The sequence below is a fragment of the Wyeomyia smithii genome, chromosome 3 (assembly GCF_029784165.1).
Source record: "Wyeomyia smithii strain HCP4-BCI-WySm-NY-G18 chromosome 3, ASM2978416v1, whole genome shotgun sequence".
NCBI classification, from domain to species: Eukaryota; Metazoa; Arthropoda; class Insecta; order Diptera; family Culicidae; genus Wyeomyia; species Wyeomyia smithii.
In genome coordinates, this window is record NC_073696.1 from 178,137,865 (window position 1) to 178,165,734 (window position 27,870).

Here is a 27,870-nt window from a genome sequence, read left to right on the forward strand (position 1 = left end):
AGGTGTTTAATTACTGTCAGGTATAAACATTTGATTGTCAAGGAAACTGGTACGTAACGAGTTTTCTTTTCATGCGGTCTTGGTTTTATTTTAGAACAATTTTGCAAAGTGGCGTGAAATTAAATGCCTCTTGCAAGGCTTGCGGAGCGGTATTGGAAAATGCAATCGTTATGCCGAGTATGATTGAGGCAGTCCTTCAGAGAACAAACTAGGACTCTCGAACAGTTTTTCTCGTGTTTGTGAAGGTAATAATATTGCGTGATTTTGCTATCTGATCAGCGATAAATAATCGATCGTTATGGATGATGGCTCTGTTATCACTATCTGAAGGTAAGTTCTGACTCGTGCATGTCATAATTCTAGTGCATTTAACGTTCTCAAAAAAAGAAATCGGGAATATTTTTCTTTCTGAGACTCATCTTTTTTTTCAGTTTATGTAAATTTTTGTTATTACACTCGTTCTGATTGTGTATCTAGCATTCAACTAACAGCTGAAACAAAATCAATTTTTATTCCTCTGTCAACCATCAAACAAGGAGCATCTTTTTTAGTTGATTATGGGCTCAGCCCAGGAAGAAAAAATGAAATGTCTACCAGTGAAAGAAACTCTGGAGCTCAACAAGGCGGCGGCAAAGGAATCCGAAATGAAGCAGGAAGTATTTGAGATTCAGGATTCCGTTGCTATGCCGGCCATAGAAAAGCTGAAGGGGCGTGAAAACTATTCCGCTGCATTTGCGATGCAGATGATTTTGATCCGCGAAGGAACCTGGAGTGCAGTTGAACCTGCTGAAGAGGAAGTCGTAGCTGCGAGTGTTAGCAACGCCGCGCCCAGGACGCGACGGATGCAACAGACGCTTGGAAAAAGCTGGTAATTGCATTTCAAGACACAGGATTAGCACGGAAAATAGGATTTCTAAGGGAGTTAACCCATTTGTTTAATTGTTTGAGTGTTGAAGAATATGTCAACGAACTAATGAGTACCAGTCATAAATCTGCATCAATTTAGTTCAAGATAGATGCTTCGTAATTGGTAGCATTACTGTTGAAGAATTTTGCAACAGAATAATCACGGCCGTGTGCTTGATCTGGTCTTTCGTTCTGCGGATCAGCAGTTAGCGATTGATGTTTCTGTTACCACGCTACTTCCCCTTGAACTCCATCACCTATTTTCTTTCGACAACAACTGTAAATAACAGTTTAGGACCAAACTAATAGAACAGATCGATAGCATTGAACTATAAGAAATCGGACTGTGTTGCTTTCTCAAATTCGTTTACATCTTTTGATTAGACTGTGCTAACAGATCTCGATGACGTTAACGATATGGCAGCATTTTTCTGCGAAACTCTGCACCAATAGTTATTTGCGAATTTGCCGAAAATACAAAAAATATTGTTCCCCTCGTGGTCCAATTCTCGCCTGCGTGAATTGAAGCAAGAACGTAATTCGAGGCAGCGCAAATATCGCCGCTGGAAGACTGAATTTTCCAAAAATAATGCGGAACTGTACAAAACCGATGTTATGCGAGTCCCAACTGATCTACGCAGGAATCTTTCCAAACGATCTCCCAGATGGTCTCAAGGTACGATGCTGGCCTAACAAGCCAGTCGTCGTAGGTTTGAGTCTCGGCTCGGGAGAGACTGTTAGTGTCAGTATGATCGTAGCGCTAGCCCCTCAATTGACCAGCACATTAAATAATAGGAGGGTGGTATTTAGGACACGACCGCGTGACGTTCACTACCGTATTCTTATATTCCATTAAAACAAATAGTAGAGGGAATTGCAACGTTTCTTTTACAAAACTTCGAGGCACCAAAAGGTGCCAGTTGCTGATTATTCTTGTTTACTGGTTAGTCCGTCCAGAATTCCAGCCATTTTAGTATTTTGCAGTAGCCATGTACTACTAACAGCCACCAGCATTACGGGTGAAACCGGCACGAGATGACCGGTACTATTTTGTCTTTCCCCCTTTCAGCTGCTAACACCTAGCGTCTGTATGTAACCGGTACGGTTTAGTAATGAAACTGATGGGATAAAATGTTCGAACGGTACCTTTTATACCAAGGCTTCGTGAGTTAGTTAGAAAGAAGACAACAACAACAGCAACAAAGTCAGATCGATTCTATCCGTTAGTGTCGACTGTGCTTGGGAAGAGAGGTAGTGATTGGCTGCGCGGTATGATTTAGACAATCGATATTAATTACCAATTTTTCTATTGTGTATCTCAAACAATAGTTTATTTTTGTTACATAAATTTAACCGTAAAAGAATTTCTGATCGATTGATTCCAATAGTCGTCAATAGTCGGCTGCGAAGTCTGTGTAATAAACAGAAGGTCAAGTTCCGAATCGGAATGTAGCACCAAGGCTTTGCTTTAAATTCCATACGAAAAAACTCTGCCATCCCCTCGAGTGTTCTTGACGAAATTGTTCGAATCTACTATGGAATCATGTGGACTGTTTGCAAAATTTATCGTTATCGCCAATAATGTTGCTTCTGATCCAGAAGCTGATATCGCTTCAGTGGATGTTTCTTTCGATTTAGTGGATCTCTATACATTCGAAATTACTCCTGATATGATATTAGCAGCAAGTAAAAAATTGAAGCGGTCTTGCTGCCCTGGTCCGAATGGTATACCAGCTACAGTTTATGCTCGCTGAGGTTCAACGCTAGTGGAACCTCTGTTTCGTATTTTTAATAAATCGGCTGAATAAGTTAAATTTCCGGCGGTACTCAAAGATACAATAACAACTTGTCTTTACATGATCTTCCCCCTTCTGCGGGGAGGGGTTGCATTTTTGGCCAGGACCGGTCGAAACATAAAAATCTCGCTTCAGCTATGAGACAGAATCATCGCGTCTTCGATAGAGGATCATGTGAAACAAAATTGTTATTGTATCTTTGAGTACCGCTTAAACTCTTGATATTACATTAAACAGATTTCGAATATGTAAATTTAACGTCAAGATAAACCTATTTTACTATTGTACGGGAATCGGGGCAAAATCGACATGTTGCTGATATTTTACGTAGATCAGACACCTACAAATCGATTTCTGAGACTTCTCCACTCAATATAAGATATAATTTGACTACCACTTTCAGATATTAGCGCATTACCATTAATGCTCATACATACTCGATATTATTTCACTCTGTGAAATAATATAAAACCATGCCGAAACTCGGTTTCGTAGAATCGCCGTTTCGAGCTCAGTTTTTGTCAGATTTAAGTCCTATTTTTTAAAAAGATGGGTAAGAAACGGCTAATATGTGGACAAACTTTTAGAAATTTGATATTTGGTCTCAAAACAAAATGGCGTCGAAAAAACATCGAAAATTTCCGGTTTCTAAACAATTCAAAATGGTGCCATTGTTGCCCCTTAAGTTGAAATATGTTCAAACTCGGGAAAATTTATTTTCGCATCAAACTTTATCAAAAAATCATAAAGAGAAGCCAAGGCAAAAAAGTGTTGCATTGTGTAATTAATAACAAAGTCGACTCCCCAAGAACGCTGTCTCTATTAAACTTTGCGGCTTTTCAACGAACTCTTCGCTTTACTGAATTGCTGCAATGAAACTTCCATCATGCTACTTTTGGGTGCAAAATAAATGATTATGGGATTGGAGGCTTCAGCAGCTAATCTTACGTCGGATGCGGTGAAGCCCTAGATACATACTGAATAGGAACCTACAAGTAGCAGTGACAATGGAGCATGTACACGAAGTATGAATTCCAGCAAATTAAACCCCAAGTCAAAAAGAAGTTAGAAAAGACGTGTTTCATTTGCGGAAAAGCTGGTCATTTTGCTACTAAGTGTCCAAGCACGTGTTGGTACCACCAACAATAGCAGCATGAAGGCTTTATCAAGAAGTACTGAAGATTCCTAATTTAGTAACTAATCTCTTATCAGTGAGTACGACTTGCAAAAGAGGCTGTTGATTTTTACTGCGGACAAATGTGAGGTATTAAATGCACAAAACCAGGAGACCTGCTTATTACTGTTAAGGAAGAAAAAGGTCTGTCCGAATGAAGGCCCTAACACAATGGATACGTTGCGGCTGCGTTTGCGGCAATTTGACAATTTCATAAAGTTTCTGTCAAACTAACGTCAACGCAACGTAAACGTATCCATTGTGTTTCACGGTAAGAGTCGAAAACCCATTAATGGGTACTTTTTCAAACATTTCGCCAAAAAGTGAGCCAACCCATTTAGTGGGTAAACTCGATTTACCCATAAACGGGTATACCGATTAAACGTCAAAAACTGGGTACAATTTCACTCATTTTGAGAAATGAATTTTCTCAAGGAAATGGGTGAAATTTTACCCATTATTAAATAAACGGCAATTTTGTGATTTTCACTCAAAAATATGAAAAAAAAGTGGAAGTGAAATCATTTATTTTTGATTATTTGCAAAAATGAATCTTATTTACGAATACAGGAGTATTTTATCTGCTATCATCAGTTGTCAGAATCGCTATTCTTTGCAACAAAGCCAATACCATACAGATAGTGAACATTCTAGACCTAATATAAAAAAATCTCACATTGTAAAATTCAATACTTGATATAACATACTGTTTACCTTGCAACTTCTTAAACGACGCAGTATCGAATCTCTTTTAAAGTCCTTCCATGGCAATTGTTGACAAATAATAAACAAAACAGATCGTAGAAGGACGCGTGCGAACAAATCGACAGAGCAAACTAAAACGATGCTTGAAGTATTTTTTCACCCATTAATGGGTAAACAAATGACCCATGTTTTTTTCTAAGAACATGTCTTTCTAAGGCGTACAATTTTACCCATTTCACATTTTTCAATTCACCTATTTTTTTGACAACCGCATATGACAGAAAAAATGGGTACAACAATACCCATTAATGGGTTTTCGACTCTTACCGTGTTGGGCCTTGAGTCAGCCAGAAAGAATGTTCCTAGCATGTGAAATGCAGTTATTGCATAGAAGGATGTGTTACCAGAGCGATACAAGTTTAAAGCAGCCTAAGCTCGTTCATAATGAAACGGTTCTGAATTACCTACCACATATGGAGGGGAAACAATTTTTGAGGAGCGATTCCGAAATATTCAAACTGCTGGAATTGGTGCATTTTGATCTCTGCAGGGCAGCAGTAGAGGTTCCTTCTTAAGGTGGCAATAAACGTTTTATCTTCGTCGTAAATAACGCTATGCAGATTACAGGGTGACAAAAAAGTCCGGTCACACAAGAAAATCTCAATATTTCAAAGAATAAGAAGAAAATCTGAATCAGGCTTTCATAGCTTTATTCAGTAACTCATAAAGATACTTCGCAGACGATATCTCGGAATTACACCACCTTACTCTGATCGAACCAGCTTCAGACGTCTCGGAAAGTCGTCGCAAGCTCGTGCACGTGCTCCATCGGCATCTCGTCCCAGATTTTCGTGATAACTCGCTTGAATTGCTCCAAATTTGTTATTTTATAGTCGTTCAGCTTCGACATCATGTATCCCCACACGAAATAATCCAGTGGATTCAGATCCGGAACGACGGAGGCCATTCATTCTTCGAAATGAAATCGGTCAAGTTTTCCTCACACCACGCCTGAACAACCTTTGCGTTGTGAGATGGGGCGCCATCTTGCTGGAAGCAGTAGTAATCGTCTTCAAACAATAGTTCAGCTTAAGGCAGAACATTTTTATTCAAAACCGTGTTCAGGTAGTACACTGCGTTGATTTTGACCCCTTTATCGATAAAAATAAGAGGCAGTTTACCTCTCTTGCAAATGGCTCCCCAAACCATCACTGACGTCTTATTTTGGAACCGGGAAACGTTCAGCTTGTCCGCAGGAGCTTGCTGGAGGCCCGCACTCCAAACTCGATCATTTTGGCGATTGACTGTTTGCTCCAAAACGAACAGCTTCTCGTCCGAAAAAATAATCTCGTCATCTGCGCGCCAACCGAGCAACTCCCGCGACCGTTGGTACCTCCTGTCCTTTGTAGCTTTGGTAACCCCATGAACCACCTGCTTTTTGTACGGTGTAAGTTTTAGTCCTTGCGCAGAAGCAGGCGGATTGATTCTCGGTTCATTTTAAGGTTCCTGGCCAGCTTCCGTGCAGATTGGGCGGGATTCCGGCGAATCCGGTCTCGTATAATCTTTTTCAGCCTTGGAGTTCTCACAGACCTTGGTCGTCCAGATCGTGCCTTGTCCTTGGTAACTCCGGTCTCTAGGTACCGATTTATGGTCCGGTACACGAATTTCCGGTTGATTCCGAGCGGTTTTAGGTGTTTGAATATGTGTCCGGGTGTGTACCCTTTCACATATTCAGCGATAACAGCTGCTCTTAACTCTGCCATGGCTCATAACTCAATGTAAACAAACTGCACAGAAACGAAACTCTGCCACTTTGGGCAGCAAAGTTAACCCTTTCATTTGACATATAGATGGCACCAGAAAGATGCAACGTGTAGGCTACACACGGTAAGAGTCGAAAACTCATTAATAGGTATTGTTGTACCCATTTTTTTCTGTCATATGCGGCTGTCAAAAAAATAGGTGAATTGAAAAATGTGAAATGGGTAAAATTGTACGCATTAGAAAGACATGTTCTTAGAAAAAAATGGGTCATTTGTTTACCCATTAATGGGTGAAAAAATACTTCAAGCATCGTTTTAGTTTGCTCTGTCGATTTGTTCGCACGCGTCCTTCTACGATCTGTTTTGTTTATTATTTGTCAACAATTGCCATGGAAGGACTTTAAAAGAGATTCGATACTGCGTCGTTTAAGAAGTTGCAAGGTAAACAGTATGTTATATCAAGTATTGAATTTTACAATGTGAGATTTTTTTATATTAGGTCTAAAATGTTCACTATCCGTCTGGTATTGGCTTTGTTGCAGAGAATAGCGATTCTGACAATTGATGATAGCAGATAAAATACTCCTGTTTTCGTAAATAAGATTCATTTTTGCAAATAATTAAAAATAATTGATTTCACTTTCACTTCTTGTCATTTTTTTGAGTGATAATCACAAAGTTTCCGTTTATTTAATAATGGGTAAAATTTCACCCATTTCCTTGAGAAAATTCATTTCTCAAAATGAGTGATTTTGTACCCAGTTTTTGACGTTTTATCGGTTTACCCGTTTATGGGTAAATCGAGTTTACCCACTAAATGGGTTGGCTCACTTTTTGGCGGAATGGTTGAAAAAGTACCCATTAATGGGTTTTCGACTCTCACCGTGCAGGCGACCCCAAAAAAGTGTGACCGGACTTTTTTGTCACCGTGTACTTTCTGAAGGCCGCATCCAAATTGTTACATGCATAGGCAGAACGACAGACAGGTAAAAAGTTACATATTCTCGGAACAGACAATTGAAGAGAATATGTTTGTGACGAGTTTAGAAAAGTGCTAGGGAAAACTAGCATTTGCCATACACTCCCCAGCAGAATAACACGGCGGACAGAATGAAACGCAAACTAGCGGAAAAGGCTCGGTGCTTGTTAAATGCTGCGTACATGCAGAGAACATTCTGGGCTGAAGCGATATCAACGGCAGCATACTTGGTAATACGATCCTCGATCCATTAAGGTGAAACGGTGTTGAAGCCACAAATAGCCGACGTCTAGCCACCACTTCGAATTTCGATAACAACAGTTTGGTGCGGAAGACTAACCTTTTTCCGCCCCAAATTCCTTCAGGCGGAAAAAGATCTGATTTACACCAATTTAAAAGTTTCGGTTCGGTATCGTAAAGGTATCGTTTGCGATTCATTCTGTCCGCCGTGTTATGAAAAAGTTTATGCACATGTGAAATATTCAACAATTCGTTATCTAATGGCGCTTGCGGCAAAGTTCGATATGAATGTGGACCAAATGGACGTGGTTACTGGGCGATAGGTGATGAGCGGACCGCAGGGAGCGACCTTATCCTTCAACATATAAAAGCATTCAACAGTGGCTCTTTCATCATGTGAGGTGGAGTAGAAGGCTCTGTCACGAAGCATTCAAGAAGCCATGTGGTAGAGCAATCTTCGATCAGAATTTACCGATATTCTGTGGCAACCAGTTAGCAATCAGCATCGCAAACAATGGACCCTACAACCACAGTCAAACAAACGTGTCACTCGATGACGATTTCATCGCCCAGAAAAATAACGGTTATTTTGAAGTTTTGCTTAGTAGGTAATAATGCCGCTGGTGTCGCTATAAGCAAGCGTGCACATTCATTATCAAACACAAAAACCGTCAGTAATGCAGCTGGTGATGATTTAAGCAAGCGTACACACCCATTAGCAAAATCAAAAACCGTTTTACGAAAATAAGTTAGTAGGCAATAAGCTCACACGGAGGCGCATGAGTGTAACGTGTCGAATAAGGACGAAGATTTTCCAGGATTTTTTCTCGAAGAGGCATGTCTGTTTGTCTGTGCTACATTGCTCAAAGCATATTAGTATCCGTTACCGTTTTGTTCATAAGAGTTCAAAGGACGGAGTGGTTTAGTTACACATCTACTAAAAGTCAACCGGAAGATGGGTCACCAAGCCAATGACAACACAGAACCAACAGAAGTTTTGTTTTTTAAGCAAAGAATCAAGGATTAGGAAGGGGGATGACCCATGATTGTTAGTTAGTTACCTGATTACTATAAGCTTAAGTAAAAAAATGCAAAATGCAACAAAAAATTTCTGTCAACCATCAAACAAAAAGCATCGTTTTTAGTTTTACGCTGCAATTAATTCTATTGAGACAAAATCGATGTATTTTCTGCAGTCACGTTAAAAGAAAAAAGGTCAAACTCTTCAACATAGTTTTAGTATACATCAACGTGGGATAAATCCGCAAACGGCAAAAGCACCTCAAAGAAGATAAAAGAAGAGATTTGAGAGGAAAGTTAACGCTTAAATCGACAATACAGATACTTGCCTTTTGTATGTAGTAGAAAGTACATAAAGTTACCCAACCTTGGATGCACTTCACAAGAAATATTGAAAACTTTTTATATTATCATTAGGTTAATTTATAACAGTACTTCGAAATAATCACGCTTATGTTTATTCGTGTAGTATTCAGCCATCATCGAAAAGATTACTAATTACGCGCACTTGACGTTGAGCTTCTAGTCGTTCCCTTTCTGAAGATCCTTTTGCTCACACTTGATACGCGATTTTCTGGCTCTCTATCCCGCACTAGTTTGCTGCTGGATTCCATCGTTGCTTCGATTAGAGCGACACTTTCTTTAAGCAAGACGCGAGCTGCTGCTGGCGAACAAAGATCTGTACGATTCAACATTATTGCGTTTGTACAAACCAGCATGACATCTCGCTGATAATCCGCTGTTGTACGAATTGTGCCATTTTCTATATTTCTTTTGATTGTGGAGAGATCCATTGGACGATAGATGATGTCAACCGTTTGATCTTCTGGCATTGGCTTTAGAAAAGCAGAGGCATATCGCAATGATGAGATTTTGGAATGAATCGAAGTGATTGCTTTCTTCCAAACGCGGTAGTCTTTGTCTTCACTAGACGCTGGAGAACTGGGTACTGAATCCATGACTGGAGTTGAGGAATAACTACGTTTCAACTTATCTGTCATGTCATCTTCGAGCAACACAAACGGACTTTCCGAGCGATCACGATCCCGGGCACGATCACGCAACTTTCTCAAAGTTCTGCCTTCGGATTCTTCGGTTTTCATCATTGTCTGTTGATCCTCTTTAACTTTTGACGGTTCCTCAATAGGGCGGCGCCTTGAATAGTCTCTTTTCGTCTTGGAAATTTTCATCTCTATCAAGGAATCATCGTCAGTATCTGTTACAGCTACAATTGGGTCCTCTTGTATTTTAATATCAGTTTCCTTTTTTTCGTCTGGCTCATCATCCAAATGTTCCTGAGCATTCATGAAAATATCTTCCTCGGGAACATGCTTTTCTTCCTTGCTTTTTTGTATCGAAAGAGGAACAATTGGTTCTTCATCATCTTTAAAATCGTATTCAGCAGCCAACTTTTCTAAAGCTTCTTTCTTGGCTCGGGCAGCTTCTTCTTCTTCTGTCAGTGTTTTCGTTGTTTCCTGGACTTTGGCTTCAACAGAAGACACGTTGGATTTCTCGTCACTGGAACAGGAGTCATCATCGTCTATTTTCTCATCTAGAACCTCAGAATTGATTTCTAATGTTTTGTTTTCTGTTGAAACAGGATCCAGTGAAGCAAGCGGTTTATCTTCAGAATCCTCTTCATCAGGTTTTACTTCGGAAATAACATCGTATTTCGACGGTGCGGATGCATTTGCATCTTCTTTATTGGAATCAGAAGTAGTATTACTACTACTGTCTAACGTAACGCAAGTGATTTCTTCAGCTTTAGAAAGTTCTTGCTCGCCTTGGTGATGATCATCTGTTTTTTCCACTGCAATTTTATTTTCGAGAGTTTCTTCCACTTTAACGGACTCATTATGTTTTTCTGCATCACATAGTTTAGATAAATCCGTGGGCTCTGCTGTTTCACTAGATTTGGCTAGTTCACCGAATTCGCTGGATTCGCCATCTTCAGCTCGTTCGACACAGTTATTCATTTCAGTAGATTTAACTGATTGTCCAAAATTAGTTTGTGTAACTTCTTCCTGATTATTTAGAAGATTATTAGATTCTTTAGGAGATACGATTGACGACGACGTAGTAACTGCTACCACCTCATTAGTATTTTGAGAAACCTTGTGTTTTTCCTCGTTTTTTGGATTATCAAAATTGTCATCATTAGAAATTGCATTGGCGGCTTCCAAAACAACATTTATGTCTTTTCCTTTTGGAGAAATAACCTCATCTTCCATTATAGAATCAACAACGTTTTCAAGAATTTCATCCTCGAGAATGCCGTTATTTTCGTTTAAAATTTCATCTAGCTCTTCCGGCATTAATTCTTGAAAAACGGCCATCAAATCTTTTGCAGGATCAACATTATCCGAATCAGTTTCCATGTCTTCGGTTTTCTCGGGATCAGTTTCCGGTAACGCTTTAGGCGCACTAATTGCGCCAGACTTATCAGGAAATGTGTCTTGCATGCTTGCATCTAAGTTAGTTACATTTAAATTGGATTCCGTTTCTTTTTTCTCTGGTTTAGTATTGTCTGTAGTGAGAGATATAGATTGGCCAGTTTCACATGACTGAGTTCCTAAGACCGCTGCGGAAGGAAATAAGTTTCTGGCTTGTATGTTTACCATAGCAGGTGAATTGCTAGACAGCAAATTCACAATTGTTGGTGATAATGTCGTTTTATTATTGGAAGTTTGCAGCATAGAGTTTCCCGATGTTGCAGCAGGGCTTTTAAGCAAAGATGTTAGTAGAGGTGAGGTTCCTGACTTGCATGAGCTTTGACTGTCGTCATCTGTTTCATCCTTTATTTTAAAGCTGCCGCCACTTACAACTTTACTAGAGCTTGGAGAACTAGGGTACAAAGGCCTCCACTGTCGTTCAAGTTCCAGCTTTTTCTCTTCACGTTCTTTCAGCCACTGCGCGTGTAATATTTGTTCTTTTTCCTTTTGCGCTTTCTCCAATTCTATTTGTTTCCACATTTCGCGAAGTTTCTTTTCGTCGGTAACACCACTTTGGATTAATATAATATCTTCTTTTACCTTTGTGTACTGCTGAGCTTCATCCTGGATTATTTTTTTCAGTTCAATAATCCTTTCTTGGGACAGCTTCCGCAAAATCGATTCACCAGGAGTCTCGACTGCAATCACACCATCGCGCTCGGAAGCGGTCCGTTTTTTCCGCTTTGGAGTTTCAACATTCTCCAACAGCTTGCCGTATTGAGCCGCACAGGATTTCTGTGAAAACCAATCGACCGGACGATTGGCGCCGCATAGCATTTTGAGGGAACGGCTCACTGACATCCAGTTCTGATCACCGCTACAAGCCACCGCTGATGCCAAGCATAACTTTTCCTTTGTTGACCATTTATCAAGCGGAACGCGCTTCAACTGAAGCCGCTCTTGAATCGAGGAAATGTTGCTCATCAATAAGCTAGAAAACACAAATTGTTCATGAAATATTAAAAATAAATCACCATAACAAGAATATCCACCTTTAATTTTTGGAACGATAGAAGTAGCATAAACATTACACTTTTATAAAAAACACAAACAATAGAAAATAACATTTCGTGACATCCAGCGCAAGGCGCACAGGAAAAAATATCATGGTAGGGTGTACCATTTTGTCTAAGTAATTTCAACATAGTTAACAGTAATTTTGGATTTGCCATGCTCGGTTACACGCTCATAAAATTAACATTTATAAATCATAACGAGCGCTTACTAATTAATGCTGCACTGCGCTGTACTGCACAAATGCAATAATTATATTCAACAATTTTCGATAATACCTTTCAAAAGTTGCTTGCACGCTCCATTGTTTTTACTCTAATCTGAATAAGACCTACTCAGTTTGGTATTCTTATGCAAAATGTCAAATAGTGAGTAATCGTGATGAGTGACATTTACCCAGATTTTAATAATTACAATGACTCAGTTTTGAGTTATCATCTTAAGAACAGTTGGCAACGCCTCTTATTCATTGGCTAGCAGTAAGGGAACATACTTAAATGACGTAGCATTTTTCTCATGATTTTTAAGACCCCCCTCCCCCATCGTAGCATTTGGTCACAAAACCTAAACCCCCCCTGAAAAAAAACGTAGCTTTCGAATAACCACCTCCCCCCTCTATGCTTCTGAAAAAACGTACAGAAATACGTGCAGTCAGGTTTTTTACGCGTTTTTATACGCGGTATTTTTTACGAGGTTTTTTTTTACGCGGATTTTTAATTAACGCGGTTTTTTAACGCGGTTTTTTCACGTGATACCGCGCTAATTCAAAAACTTTTTCGCGAATTTTCGAATTAACGTGGGTTTGGAACCAGAAACGTTTAAGTGTTTATCTAGTAGAAGACTTAGTCCAAAAAATACCCACCGTCCTCCGAAAGATCCGGAATGGCCGTCAAAGAGGACAATTTTAAATACTGGTTCTAGAGCGTCTCGGGTTTTTTCTAAGCCCTTCTTGCTGGTTCACTTTACGCGGATTTTTGAATAACGCGGTTTTACGCGGATTTTTGAATTAGCGCGTTTTTTTACGTGGATTTTCGAATTAACGCGGTTTTTTTACGTGGTGCGTAATAAAAACCTTACTGTAGTAACATACATACAAAAAATACTTGGAAAAAAACGTGTCAAATTCAATTTATTCACAACTTATAGACTCGTTACTACATCTTCTGCTTCGAAGGGCTTGTGTTTTGGTACAAGGCGTAAAGGTGTTCAAACAACTTAGTATGATCCATGTCTGCAGAAAACACAGAAACTATTCCGGAAATGAAACGAGTATCTTGTAATTTTCACTATTAAAAGCCACAAAAAAGCAACGATTTTTGTATTCAAAACAGATTGGGTGTTTGGAAATCCAAGTGATTGTTTATGTAGCAGAGCTTTTAGAAGATTTCAGAATGCCACAGATAAAAACATTTCGACAGATCTCGCTGCAATACTTTGTGCAATGTTTTAGTATAACTTAAGAATACATTTTTCCTGCAAATCAGTCTTTAAAAAAATGCTACGTCGATTTTACTACAACCCCCCTCCCCCCTTGCCTCAGCTTGTCACAAAATGATGATATTCCCCCTCCCCCCATAAATGCTACGTCATTTAAGTATGGTCCCTAAGTTGTTAATCTGTCATCGAACCAAAAATACATTATATAACATACATTATATCACAATATTCCACAGTAATTTCAACCAAACATCAGAATCGTAGAGGATTTGGAAATACATAAATCAGCTCTTAGTGGTGGTTCTATTGGTGTTGAATTCGCCGCATTCCCCCTAAGGGCATCCTTAACAGTGCGGTTCCATTTAAGTTGTTATGGCGGCTGTGTACAGCGCGGCTATTTTGCTCACTCACCCGTTTTCACACCGGTCGTTGCTATCGTTACAGTTTGACGTTCATCCACCATAAACCTTTAGCAGCGCTGTTATCGGGCTGCTAAATTTGAGAGCGCGATGCTTCCTGGAGGCCCGGCTACTGTTTCTCTAGCGCGTTTAGCAGCGACCGGTACGGTATGAAGTGATGACAGAGCGCTGCCAAACGGGATATAGAAGCGCACTGTTAAGGATGCCCTAAGAGAAGAGTGGCTAAGTGGCTTCTTTCTCTTCTTCTTTGCTATGAAACATATCCCCGGTTGAACATTATTTTCGTCTGTCTTACGCAAAATCCAGTGCAACTAGAAAAATTTATTTATTTGATATTTTTATTTAACAAAACACAACAAAGAAAATTGGATTACAAACAACATATAAAACAAAACAACAAAACTTCGTCCATATTTATATCATCATACTACCACTGCCAAACTTTTTTTTTTGTTTTTCTGACCTCTCCGGACTTTTTATAGAGAGCAGAATGAAAAATATTTGGCGAAACACTTAATTCCTGTTGCAAAATCAAGGGGAAAATTGCTTGTTTTCAAGAAAAGCTTGATTTCACGTTACCACGAACAACTAAATAAACAACATAATAATAAAAAGAAATACCTTCACTGCATTTTCGACTATTGCGTGAGATTTTAAAATTTGAAATATCTTTTTCAGATTTTTCGCATATTTTTAGCCACTGTCGATAAGGTTCTGCATTCTTGGGAAATCGATAAAATTTTACGACCAAACTCTTGGCACTTCATTCAAATTCTTTTTTGCTTTTTTTGTCGCAACGAAAACAAAATTGTGTCCACAATACTTTTACTTTTACTTACTCAATGATTAGGTCGAACACCAGCTGTTAAGCAACACGGCAAGCTGAACCCCTTTTGAATAACACGCGTGCTGTCAAAATCTACCAATCACGTTTGGAGCAAATAACCTGGAGCAAACCGAGGTATCATCTTGGCCACTCTTCTCTTAGCATTCCCCATGTGCCGCATACAAAGCAAAGCAAAGCCTTGGTGCACATTCCGATTCGGAACTTGACCTTTTGTTTACTATACACAGACTTCGCAGCCAACCGTTAAGTGTACAGGACATTTGCGGGGTTAGCGCTACGATCCTACTGACACTAGCAGTCTCTCCCGAGCCAAGACTCGAACCTACGACGACTGGCTTGTTAGGCCAGCATCGTACCTCGAGACCAGCTGGGGAGGTTTTGCAGGAGGTGCCGCATACAATAAAGTGCATTTAAGGGCATCCTTAACGGTACGCTTCTATACCCCGTTTGGCAGCGCTCTATCATCACTTCACACCGTACCGGTCGCTGCTAAACGCGCTAGAGAAATAGTAGCCGAGCTTCCGGGAAGCATCGCGCTCTCAAATTTAGCAACCCGATAACAGCGCTGCTAAAGGTTTATGCTGGATGAAACGTCAAACTGAAACGATAGCAACGACCGGTGTGAAAACGGGTGAGTGAGCAAAATAGCCGCGCTGTACACAGCCGTCATAACAACTTAAATGGTACCGCACTATTAAGGATGCCCTAAGCAGGCGAAAATGAAGGAAAATGGAAACAAGGCGAAATAGAGGTGGGCGAACCTCGTCGGCAGAATGCTCATTTCAAAAGAATTAAAAGAAAAACGCAAATTTTAGGCATCAATGCACAAATTTAATGTAGTGTTGTTAAGAAACTATAAGATAGGTTTACCCTACGTCGATTTTTGGTGTTAATGTTAACGTCATTCACTTCCATTGAAGTTACGATTTGAAAATGTACTTGCAAATTTTCAAACTGATATTCCCCAATGTTTAACTTTTGCTAGTTACGCCCTAATCGCAAATCACTCCGGAATTTAAGTTTAATCAACTTAGTTTACCCACTGCAATAAAGGGCAAACAAGTTTTGCAGTTGATATGCGTTAAGGCCTAAACACAATGGATATGTTGCGGCTGCGTTTGCGGCAATTTGACAGTTACATATTCTGTCAAATTAACGTTAACGCAATGCAAACGTATCTATTGTGCTTGGGCCTATAGAAAGCCAGCAGAAAGCTTCATACACTAAAAAAATAACGTGTTTCTACGAAGCGAATTCCACTTACATCTGTGCTAATAGTAGAAACATTTCATGCCTACGTGGAATACATTTGCATTTCAGTTCACAGCAAAAAAGTTGAGTGTTTTAAACTTTGGTTTGCCATGTCATGCAGACCAAAATCAATCTTCTTACACTCAGACTGCAATGATAAAACACGTCAAAATACCGTGGAATCCAATGAAAATCGTTAGGGGTCTAGGGTGAAAAACACTTTTGATATATTGCGAAATATTTCCAATATTCGATATTACAAAGTATTTATCGTTGCATTTTCAGGCACCCGTCTACCTATATCACCACTCCTTGATAGCCAAATATAGATCATTGCACACGAAAAATAACCTCACTTTTCTGACACTTCCCACGGGTTTGTTTACAAGGTGTTGAATTTTTTTTCTATTCACTGTTGAGTGATAGGAGTGAAAATGAATGATACGAGTACGAAAAAGATGGGAAAACTCTCCGCCTATGCGAATTCGTTACTGTAATCTGTTGGTTTATTCTTGGAAACGCAATATTTAACAAGACATTTCCGCATTTTTATTCTATGTAAACAAACCCGCGACAACTGTCAAATCTCTTTCTTCTTCTTTTTTTGTGACGTCATCGTGCAATGTTCTATTGTCCGAGTCTTTTGGAGTGGTATGAATGTGGCAGATAAACGATAAATATCAAAATATATCCGCCAATATAGTATAATATTACCACAATATTCCTCTTAAAAATAAAGTTGTCTGGCCCCTAGCTATGGGTCGAAATGATATAATAGACCTCTCCAATCGTGCATGTAATGGTGCACTTTACACTGTGTAGGTCGGCTCAAAAATGAGGCAAACAAATCCTTGTATTGATTGCGAAATGTTTATTTTATTTCGCTGGCTTGAAAGTTAATTTATTTCTACGCGAACTGTGTGATTTGCTTACGGATAGCATCGTACAGTAACGAGCAACTCAGAAAAGAATAAATTTCTCGATTTGCTCAACCCCCATAGAGTAAAGCAAGAGTCAATTATGAGGCAAACAACCCGAAATTAGTGTGCGTAACTGAGCTGCCAGAAGCTCTATGATTGGTTTCGTTTGTTGGCATTCATATGTGAAGAGTATGCGGTATGAGGGTGTGATTTTTTTTTCAGTGTAGGGATGAGCGTGCGAGTTATTTGCAGTGTATTTATATGATGCGGGTAAGTAATGGTTTTGTGCTTATGCAGGTATATATTGAAAATCATATACCTGTTTAATTTTGAATTTATGAATAGCACAGGAGCAATATGTATCAGTAGTACGAGTTTTACGCTTGAATAGATAAAACATATCAAGAGAGAAATTTCTTCTTCAAATCATTAACCAAATCTCATATAAGCTCCGGTTTCGGATAAAGTTCAGTTGATTTCGTAGTTGAGAATACGCAAACAATTTTCAAACTGCTGCACTTCCAAAGTTTGAGTTAGTGGCGTATGATGCTGTGAGGTCCTATATGAACCCCTCGTTGTGATGTCAAAAAATACTACATGGGAAAGTGTATGACGTTTAACCTGCGGCGTTTTGCTTCGCAGAAATCGATCAGAAATCGACGAAACTGAATGTGAGGCCTTGCCGTTTTCTCATCGATTGCAAGAGAAACTTTCGAAACTTCTACGGCGCGTTGACGTTCTGAAGATAAATTTATTCCGTGAAAATAGTGTAAGATTGAATAAAAAATTAGAATTTCTGTGCGGATTATCTTATTCTCCGAAGAAAATAGGTGAAAAACGTAATTTAGTGCCATTTTGATAAGAAAAGTAGCTGAATAATAGGAAAAGTAGCATTGAAAAGTGCTTTCAGAAAGGACTGCGACTGCAAAAAGTAGTAGAGCCGAAGAGTGGTCGATCGAGCAGCAAGAATCTAGAGTACCGTTGGATTTATCCAGGTACAAAGATAGATTTATTATTGAAACATCGTTGAAGTGCACAAATCGAGTGATTCTGCCTTAGTTTCGTATGTACGGACGTTAGTTTTACCATGGAACAACCAACAGCGGAAGCGGTTCTCCAAGGTGTATACACGCTGTACAATAACCCTAACAAAGTCGAAAAAGAAAAAGCGTCAAAATGGCTAGAAGCCTTTCAGAAATCAGTAAGTTTTCAAGTTAGCTTTCGTTTTTATTCTTTTTATACAAAAACACGTTATGTTTGCTATTTTTCCAGATTCACTCATGGGAAATAGCAGATCAGCTCCTGCAGCAAAAATACGATCTTAATTCGTGCACATTTGCAGCACAAACAATGCGAAACAAAATCCAGAATAGCTTTCATGAGCTACCGGAATCTGCCCACGAATCCCTGCGACAGAGTTTACTGCAGCACATCAGCCATATAACGCTTGAGACAAAACCCGTAATAGTTACACAGTTATCGCTGGCGCTGGCTGATTTAGCATTGCTGATGTCTTCCTGGCATAAACCTGTCGCGACTCTGTTGGAACGCTTCTCGAGCAATCCTAACATGATGTACGCAGTCATAGAACTTTTAACCCTTATTCCGGAAGAAGTAAATTCTCGTTACCTGCGATTGGGCGCGAACCGAAGAAAAGATGTTCTCACCGATCTCGAAACAGATTCAAGCTTAGTCAACGATTATTTGTTGATGTGTTTGATGAACTGTAACGACAATGAAATACTCCAAACAAAGATTTTAAAATGTTTTACGTCATGGCTGCACATAAATGCTTTCAAAATGGCCCAGCTGGGAGATAACATGATTGTTGCATACTCCTTCCAAGTATTAAGTAACATCCACTCGAAGCCAGAAATTCACGACGCTGCAACAGATTGCCTGTGTGCGTTACTGCAGTGCGTGGAAATGAACAATAATGGGAATGGTTTGGATGTGAATCTCTTCAACGGAATTCTGAGTTTGGAGGAGGCATATAATATGTCGGTCGCACAGGAGGATCTCGACAGATCAATAAACTTGTGCAGACTATTCACCGTACTGGTAGAAAGTAATTTGACGAGAATGGTTGCCGGATCGGAAGCGACAACACCCCACTTCTCCGTAAAATCGCTGGAGCTAGTGCTCAATTGTGTTGGGCATTACGATTTCGAAGTGGCGGAGATTACGTTTAACATGTGGTATCGACTCAGCGAGGATTTATATCAGCGAAACAACGAAACACTGACCGCACACTTCAAGCCGTACGTGGAAAGGTTAATTGCTGCCCTTTACAAGCACTGTCAGATGGAATCGGATCACGAGGGTCTGATAGAAGAAGGAGATTCTTTCAAGGTTTGCTCGACTTTAACGGTCACGAATATTTGATAGAGCGGAACATCTTGCTTTTAGGATTTCCGCTTCAAGGTTTCGGAGATTATAAAGGATGTGATCTTCATCGTCAGCTCGATTAGTTGCTTCAAGCAAATGTTCGTCATACTACAGAGCCCAAATGTCACTTGGGAATCTAGCGAAGCGGCTCTCTTCATCATGGAAAACGTAGCCCGAAACATATTACCGTAAGTATTTATTTCTAGAACCGTTCGGTGGTCGTAAATGTAGGACGATGGTTCTCTCTGTCTGTTCAGTTTCACTGTACTTGTTTGTGCTTTTTTTCCTCATATTTCTGTTAAGTACGTACTACCGCTATCTTGTAGTTACAGTAAATTAATTCTTCCTACATTTATGACTACTTTTGGAATAGGCACTATTTTTTGAGAAACTAACTATTCGGAGATGCATAAACTGAAATTTCTGTATTTTTCGTTGGAGTAGAAGTGAATATAAAAAAGTTCTCTTGAAATACTGAACTGTTTTCTGTAAAGTAAAATTAGTGTCAGTCAGAAAAAATAAGAAGCAATTTTCTGGGTTGACTAAACTTTCGATTATAAAAGGACAACTCAATCTATTTTTGCATGCCCCTCTTTATATTTTCTGTAAACGTCAAATAGTTCTTTCGCCTGGTTAGTGTTTTCTAGTATGTTTCGAGAATCCGTGAAAAAGTTTTCAATTACTGATACGTTCAATCCCTCCGTTTGCATAATAATGATTCTAACATTATTACATTTAAATAAATACTTAAACTAAACTTTGATTGAATTCCCAAGAAAAATTAAAACAAGGGGATTCTTAAAAATCAAATCATGCGAAATGTGGGAGCGAGATTTCATTCCAAATTAGAAAATAAGCATTTTTCATTGTTGTTCAACAAATGAACAAGAATTTATTTTGGAATTCTCTGTGTCTAATCTTTTCTTCACAAATTATAACTTTTTTTTTTCTTTTACTATGCTCAAATTTACTTGTACGATTGCTTACAGTTAGAATCATTGTTTTGCTTATAAAGTATTTTTAAAGCGGGAACGAAATTGATCACTTGTCTCGCAATTTTTAACAGAAATTGACGTAATTCACGCAGGAGTGAAATGTGTTTAGGCCATGTTACAAAAAATTTTTTTAAATGAAACAGAAACGAGATTTGCCATTGAAAAATCATAAATGTATGAATAAAAACTTTCCCCGCTACGTTTGTTCTGATGAATCTTTTAAAACAAATTTATAATGATGTTTTTGAGTCAGTCGGAGTAGATATTGTGTTAGACGAATATATAAATGTAACACAAATCTTGAAAAGGCTTTTAAATTCAAATTGATATTAATCAATTATTTTTGTTTGACGTACATTTTAATATGTTTATCGCACAGATTTTTTTCCTGAACAATGTTGTAAATATGTTCTACAGTTCCTATGCATCTACCATGTTTAGTTAGATTGTTTTTCATGAGTGGTGCCTGAGAAAGTGAGCACCGCGTCTAGAACTTATAGTCCATAGCAAGCCTAAACGTCAAACATCAGTCACTAAACAGCGATTTTGCTCACCATTTTGTTATAACTGGTACGCGATTTAACTAAAGTTTTCACCACAGTCGGTGCTAGCTTTCTCAGTTTTTCAAGCGTGTTTTAACCATCTGCAACTTCGCTGTTTTCGTTTCAAAACTTTCTAGAGAGATAATGCAATTGGGAGAGCGCGACATACCATCGTCCAGGTTCAATCAGCTCTGGTGAATAGCCCCAAACAAGGCCACTCGACGTCCGGTCGGCGTGTGCTTAATGCATAACGTGTTCTTTTTTCTTCCTTTTCTTTTTCATTCTTTTCTTGCAGTGAGGAGAGCGAGGTTGTCCCAAAAGTGGTAGAGGCTATCCTGAATTTGCCCGAAAACTGCCACATAGCCATCCGATACACTTCGATTAACATCTTAGGTGAACTTTGTGATTGGATCGATTCGAATCCGGAGACGCTGGAACCGATTCTGAATTTTTTGCTGTGTGCGTTGCAGCAGAAAAACGGCCTGGCGACAGCTGCTGCGAATGCCCTGCAGTCGATTTGTTCAGCCTGCAAAAAACACATGCTTGGTCACATCAGCGGACTGATGGAAATTGCGCGTTGCTTAGACGGGTTTGAAATTCAAACCGAATCGGCAATTGGTTTGCTGAAGGGCATATCCATTATAATAGGTCGATTGCCACATGCACAATTGACAACGGCGATGCAAGAGCTCTGCAACTTCCAGGTGCAAGCACTCAATCAGTTAACCAGCGTGGAAGATGATGGACTCGGTGTGAAAAAGGATCGCCACGATCCCGTATTTTGGGTGGACCGCTTAGCTTCAATCTATCGGCATGTAAACCCAACAGTTTTGGTTAACGAAGTGAATCCGTGCGTTTATGTGATTGTTAACAACTGGAGTGTGTTGTCACGTGCGATGGAATGTTACAAAAACGATTCCAAAATAATGGAACGAATAGTTAGGTGTATTCGCTATGCCATTCGCTGCATCGGAAAACAAGCTATGCCAATTTTGGAACCCTTGGTGAAACAAATTATCACAATTTACTCAGGCCACAACCACAGTTGTTTGCTGTACTTAGGAAGCATTTTAGTAGATGAATTTGCTTGCGAAACCAGCTGCATACAGGGACTATTGAATATGCTACAAGCATTTATTGAGCCAACTTTCCAAGTACTGCAAATGGAAAATGGTTTGAAAAATCACCCTGATATGGTAGATGATTTCTTTCGACTAGTGGCGCGTTTTATTCAGCGTTCGCCATTCCAGCTACTGCAGAGTCCTTTAGTAACGCCAATAATACAATGTGGTCTACTAGCCTGTACTCTTGATCATCGAGATGCTAACCTCTCCGTGATGCGTTTCTTCTGCAGTTTGCTGAGCTATGGCCGGCACGATCGGGCAGATGAATTACGATCGATAGTTCATAGCATATTATTGCAACACGGTGAATCATTGATCATGAATCTGTTGTATGCTTCTGTGTTTTGCCTGCATTCGTACATGCTTTCCGATGTGGCCGATGTGTTCGTCGAGATTAAACAGCTTAATCCTCAGCAGTTGGAGGGCTACGTACGAAAAGCGGTTGATGCTCTGCCAAAAAAGAATAGTGGAGGTTGCGTAACAGTCACCAATGAACAGATGATAGAATTCGTTGAAAGTATCGTAAAGTAAGTATTGGGTAACGGTTTTATTCAGAAATAAAATAACACCTATTGTTTTCAGATCTGAAACACCGAGAGCGGTAACACAAGCTTTACAAGAGTTCTCACGGTTATACCGATAAGCCACAGAGATACGAGACTCGCTGTGTATGGAACATTTTTATACGATCAACAGCCTGCATGCGAGCGCATTTGACTTTGACAAGAAAGTTGTTTATGGTGTATATAAACTAGTGCTGATGAAAGTTTAACTGTATTCCTACTTGATGCAGGAAATATTCTATATAGTTAACCATAAAAAAGAATGCATTGGATGGCGAGATTAGTGTCAATGATTAATAGTAGAAAAATCAACACTACTCGCAAAAACGGCGCGAGTGATCATTTTAGGAAAAGTCTAATATAAATAAAAATACAAGACTAAAATTGTAGGATGATATTGAATAAAAATTGACATTTATTGAATTAATTGTTATGTACTACTGAACAAAGAACGAGTGCTGGTGAATACGTAATGCAAAGTGAAGAATATGTTCTCCACAATACAGTAACTATTCGCTAACTTGGTGCTTTTTCTCTGGTTTTTTAACTGGGCGTTCGCTAACTGCAAAGAAAGCGAGTTCGTTTTTGCGATGGTGATGTTTTCGTATAACATTTGACAGCATTTGTATTTTTTTTTATTTTCGTCGGTCTAGATCCGCCACTGTTGTACCAATTCCCGATGCTCGGGAGCCGACCCTACCCAGGACTCTAAACCCGTTGACTAACGGACTGGCGCAGTGTTATTTTTACCTGAGAATCGTGCTGAAAATAAAGAAAAAATATAAAAAGGTTAGGCCAAATCAATGAATATTCGGAAATTGGACTCATCGGATACACTAGATCAGCGATTCTCAACCTTTTTTGTCTGCGTACCTCTTTGCGATATTTCTCATATCCATTGTACCCCCTGCCTTGAAATGCCCTCGCAGAGTGGGAGAGAGTAGTGGTAGATCATGTTGTGGTAGTGTAATTCAGGTTTCAAATTGAACTATGGTTTGTTTGATTACTATAGACAGGTTTTAAGAGCAAGATCGAGCAACAAATGCAGTATAATAAAAAAATTGCTTGTCCGCCATTAATGATTTTTCTTCCGCGTACCTCCTGAAGGGTTTCGAGTACCCCCAGGGGTACGTGTACCCCAGGTTGAGAACCGCTGCACTAGATGAACGATTTGAAATTGAAAAACCAATAAAAACATGCCGCGTAAAAAAGCGATTTTTCTGAAAATTCGCGTAAATTTCGAAATCCACGTAAAAACGCGTAGATTCCGAAATCCGTTTAAAAAGAGACTTCAGTGTATGTACTCTGTTTTACTCGTGTGCTACACGGGGCAGAAAAGGGATACCAGATGTGCAGATTTGTCTGGAAAACGCCGATTTTTCTAGTCCGTGTAAAGATTTTTATTGATTCGCAGATATTGGCCGTTTTTTCATAGTTTCTGCAGATTTTTGTCGGAGTCTCCTTATATTTTCTCAAAATAGGCTTTCTCAAAATGTGTGCAGATTTTTGCCTCGCATATGATTTTTTTTTTCAAATCAGGTAGGTATTATGCAGATTTAAAGCAGATTTTTCTGTTTTTCTGGCAGTTGCAGACATTTTTCAAAAACATCTGGTACCACTGGGATACTCCTAATTGCAATGAAGCCCGGAAAGCGAGAACGAACAGTAACTAACTGTTGTGTATAATTGCAGTGAAGTAGCTACACCGCATTGATTAATATCACAAAGGTATATCAAAATTGTGTAGAAAAATATTGAGGAGCCTGTTAACATGTTTGTTCTATCTTATTTGTATAATATATCAAGTCTTATTTGTATAATATATCAAGCATTTAATAGAATAGTTCATAGAATTAAAAAAAATTGTTTTGCTGAATTTCGTAATAAAGTAACACCCATTTATTTAGAGACTTTGAGCATTTCATTTTAAGTTATAACTTTATTTAAGTTTTTAAACTCGCATTACGTTACCTTGTCCTGTAAAGCCGGTGCCGCACGTTGATTGGTTGGTGGAAAAGGGTGAAATAACTGACAGTTTTTTCAGCAACACATCTATCCGAGCACAGCGCATCTGTACCTAGCGGCGGGTAAGGGAACTAGCTAAAAGTGAAGCAGCATACACACTTAGATTTTATTGTCGAAAACTCAACAGCTAATAAATGAACGAAATGTTTATCTAAGACAAGACGCGACAATAGACAGAGCGTTTGATTAATTCCGCTTGGCGCTATGTCCTGTTGATTATATTCGTTGATTTCGTTCGTCGAGTATGACAGGTGCAAAATGTGGTATCCTTTTGTTTATAGCAGGTTCTCACAACCCTGCAATTTTCAGTTCAGTGAAACAAGGAAACAATATCGGTACGTTCCGCGCAACACTGTCAGAAAATGGTAAGAGAAAATAAAATGATCCTGGAGCCGGCTCTCCAGGCTCAGTTCGAATCGATATTCCAAACATTAAACAGTGCTATTTTACTCTCACGATACGTTCAAAGGTCCAACAGTGACTTTATAGTAATTGGGTTGTTTAGCTATATCAGTTTTTTATATCATCTGAAAGATCTGCATTTTCTAAGTAAAACGTAATTTAAAAAAAATTCTATTGTTGTCCTTCACTTTTTAAATCACGATTTTAAACTGTTCGAAATCGCTACAATGACAGTTCGCCCAACTGTCATTGTAGCGATTTAGAGCGAATTTTTATTCTTCATTTAAAATTCGAAGGTTAATGATATAAAGTTCTTAAAAATCACGTTTGGCTCAGAAAATTACACTCTTTCAGATGATACATAAATACTACAAGGTATACAGCCCTAGGGTTGTATGAAATGGTGACGTGGGACTAAACGCTGTAATTAGGAGATTTTTTGTTACAAAATATACAGATCCTGTAGATAGAATCAAGGTGTTTGCTCAGCGACTGTACGTATTTTTATTTCCAGCCTCCCCTGGAAATCAATTTTTGAAATATATTCAACAACACTCAAAAGAATATCGTATATATTTGGCGATATTAGTATTAGCCTGTAGTATTTTTTTGTGCAAACAACTTGTATTTCTTGTTGAAAAAGCAACAAGAATTTCTCGTAATGCGTCAAAGTCAGAATTAACTCTATATCCTCGAAAACCAAATCCAATAATACGTTATTATAATAAATGGTTTTGTCTTATTTAACTCTGATAAAATCATATCGATGATATGGTTCTTACTTTCAAAACAATATAGAAGCCCTTACAACGGTTCATTAATTGGCAAACATAAGAAGATATGTCTAACAAAATTACATTCGCTGTATTACGAAGACTATATATACGTTTATTATGGTAAAGCTTTGAATAATATAATATCATCTAACATTTTTGAAATGTAAAAAGAGATTCTAATGAATCTTAGTAAATAAACCAAAAATTCACAAGTATCGCAGGCTCTTACTTTTCTATAAATGTGTACCTATATGTGGAATTTACTCTTTCGATACTATCCGGTCACGATTATTTAGTGAATATCGAAGATAAAATTGAATAAATATCGTTGCGAAAATTGACAATTCTTGTTGAATAGTTTATGGCAGTGGTTGTCAACCTTTTTTTTGTCCGCGTACCCCTTGGCAATATTTTCCAAATTAATTGTACCCCCTGGCTTCTAATGTCCTCGCAGAGTGGGAGAAAGTAGTGGTAGATCACGTTGTGGTAGTCTAGTCCAGGTTTCAAATTGGACTACAGTTCTTTCATTGCTACAGTCATGTTTTGAGAGCAAGTTTGAACAATAACTGAAGTTTTATAAAAAAAACATTGCTTTTTCCGCCATTACTGATTTTTCTTTCGCGTACCCCCTGAAGGCTCTCGCGTACCCCTAGGGGTACGCGTACCCCAGGTTGAGAACCGCTGGTTTATGGTAATCATGTTTATGAGATAAACTTTCAATCATTATCAACAGCAGCATTGCCGTTTTTCCTCGTTTGCACACGAATAGAAATGTACGAACAAAAGTGTACCACTGCAATACGAATAGTACCGCTGCAGTATGAATAGAAGTGTACCGCTGTAATCATAGACGACGAGAGACCGGCGGTTCTTTACTCCACTGGTACTGGTACTGCTTTCACCGGCATGTTTTCTTTCAAGACATCAGCTTTTATAAAGTTCTGAAGGCAGGATTAGAAATTGTTAAAGAATGGGGATTGTTTCAAACTTTTCGGAAAACTTTTACCTTCGGGACATCATTTTAGTCTTAGCTCATGGAAGCAAAAAAAAATTGACCTATTGGGACGAGGAGACTCTGTCAATTTGTATATAGATATTGATACAGAGAATATCACGGGGAACGGATGGTGTCCATTCACGTCGTCTGTGCTGGGAATGCTCGCATGTAATTGGTTTATTTTTCGCGTAAGTTTCCCTGTAACTTCTTATCAATTTTCATCGTTGATCAGAGAAATAATAATGATAACTAGCGTGTTATAAAATTGTTACACATTTTATCTATCCAACAACATATTGGTTATTGTTATCCATCATGTGGTTATGCTGCTAATAACGTTTGAAATCAGACGCAACATTTGCCAGTTCCAATTTTACAGAATGCATCTCAGTATAGTAAACAAAGACGTAGTCCCACGTCAAAATCGGAAATCCGTGAATAGCTTAACAACCCAATTAACTAAAATTCTTGAAGATTCGGTGGCTCCGTTCGGGTTCTTTTGGTCTTACAATTTCTGGTTACGGTTATCCTCCGGCTCACCCGGATTTGGATTAAAGCGTTTCGCTTGCATGATTCCAGTTTCACCTACATGTTTACCCGGTTTTGGATTAAAGTGGCTTAATGGCCAGGTAAGAATTCTAGTTCTTTTACTAAAACTTTAACACAAACCTTAGTCAAGGATTAAAGCTTGTGTTAAGTCTAGTTACTGCGGTAACATAATATTATTTACAAAAGAGTGTTAAAAATGAGAAAAATCTCGGAGAATCTATACTAAAAAAAGTTACAGGTAATACATGTTTTGTGAGAAATTATGATTGCCATATGTATAATATACAGTTTTAATGAAACAAATTTCTTATTACCAGATGTTGCTGAAACACTGGGTCGGGCTTCAGGATAAAAAAACTCCCCAGCGGTAGCAAGTAGGTAATCATCTGAATTGAGATTAAAATATTGTAATTATTAGAATGTGGGTCAGGGATTTTCTTCGTTATATTTTATGCTTTATTCTAATGTAAAACCTGTACAAGGGTGATCGCTTTTGATGTAGTGCGATTCTCTACCTGGCATAAAGTCGCACTCCCAAGATTTTAA

The 27,870-nt window shown here is 38.8% G+C and overlaps 3 protein-coding genes and 1 long non-coding RNA gene across 5 annotated transcripts in view; 2 read left to right on the top strand and 2 right to left on the bottom strand.

Annotated features, from left to right (window-relative positions):
• The window catches only part of LOC129726665 (uncharacterized), a 47,677-nt gene extending 38,639 nt beyond the window's left edge, over positions 1-9,038 (bottom strand). Inside the window, exon 1 of the mRNA XM_055683621.1 lies at positions 8,913-9,038. Within this exon, the coding sequence (XP_055539596.1) occupies positions 8,913-8,937 (25 nt within the window). The 5' untranslated portion in view covers positions 8,938-9,038. The remainder of the gene's footprint in view (positions 1-8,912) is intronic.
• Positions 94-12,060, top strand: LOC129726670 (uncharacterized). The gene is made up of 2 exons (XR_008728382.1): positions 94-330; positions 11,658-12,060. It is a non-coding gene; the product is annotated as an uncharacterized LOC129726670 (long non-coding RNA).
• LOC129726660 (bromodomain-containing protein 8) lies at positions 8,973-12,179 on the bottom strand. The gene is made up of 2 exons (XM_055683613.1): positions 12,068-12,179; positions 8,973-12,006 (listed from the first exon to the last, which is right to left on the bottom strand). Exon 2 carries the CDS (start codon positions 11,997-11,999, stop codon positions 9,078-9,080), a length of 2,922 nt encoding a protein of 973 aa, XP_055539588.1. The 5' UTR covers positions 12,000-12,006; positions 12,068-12,179; the 3' UTR covers positions 8,973-9,077.
• A 5,443-nt stretch (positions 12,180-17,622) lies between these two features.
• Positions 17,623-22,998, top strand: LOC129726661 (transportin-3). 2 transcript variants are annotated; one of them, XM_055683614.1, is made up of 6 exons: positions 17,623-18,164; positions 18,236-19,315; positions 19,373-19,539; positions 21,026-21,082; positions 21,184-22,539; positions 22,595-22,998. In XM_055683614.1, exons 1-6 carry the CDS (start codon positions 18,051-18,053, stop codon positions 22,653-22,655), a joined length of 2,835 nt encoding a protein of 944 aa, XP_055539589.1. In that variant the 5' UTR covers positions 17,623-18,050; the 3' UTR covers positions 22,656-22,998. The 2 variants fall into 2 exon arrangements, with proteins under 2 accessions (XP_055539589.1, XP_055539590.1); XM_055683615.1 differs by lacking the exon at positions 21,026-21,082.
• The last annotated feature ends 4,872 nt before the right edge of the window (positions 22,999-27,870 follow it).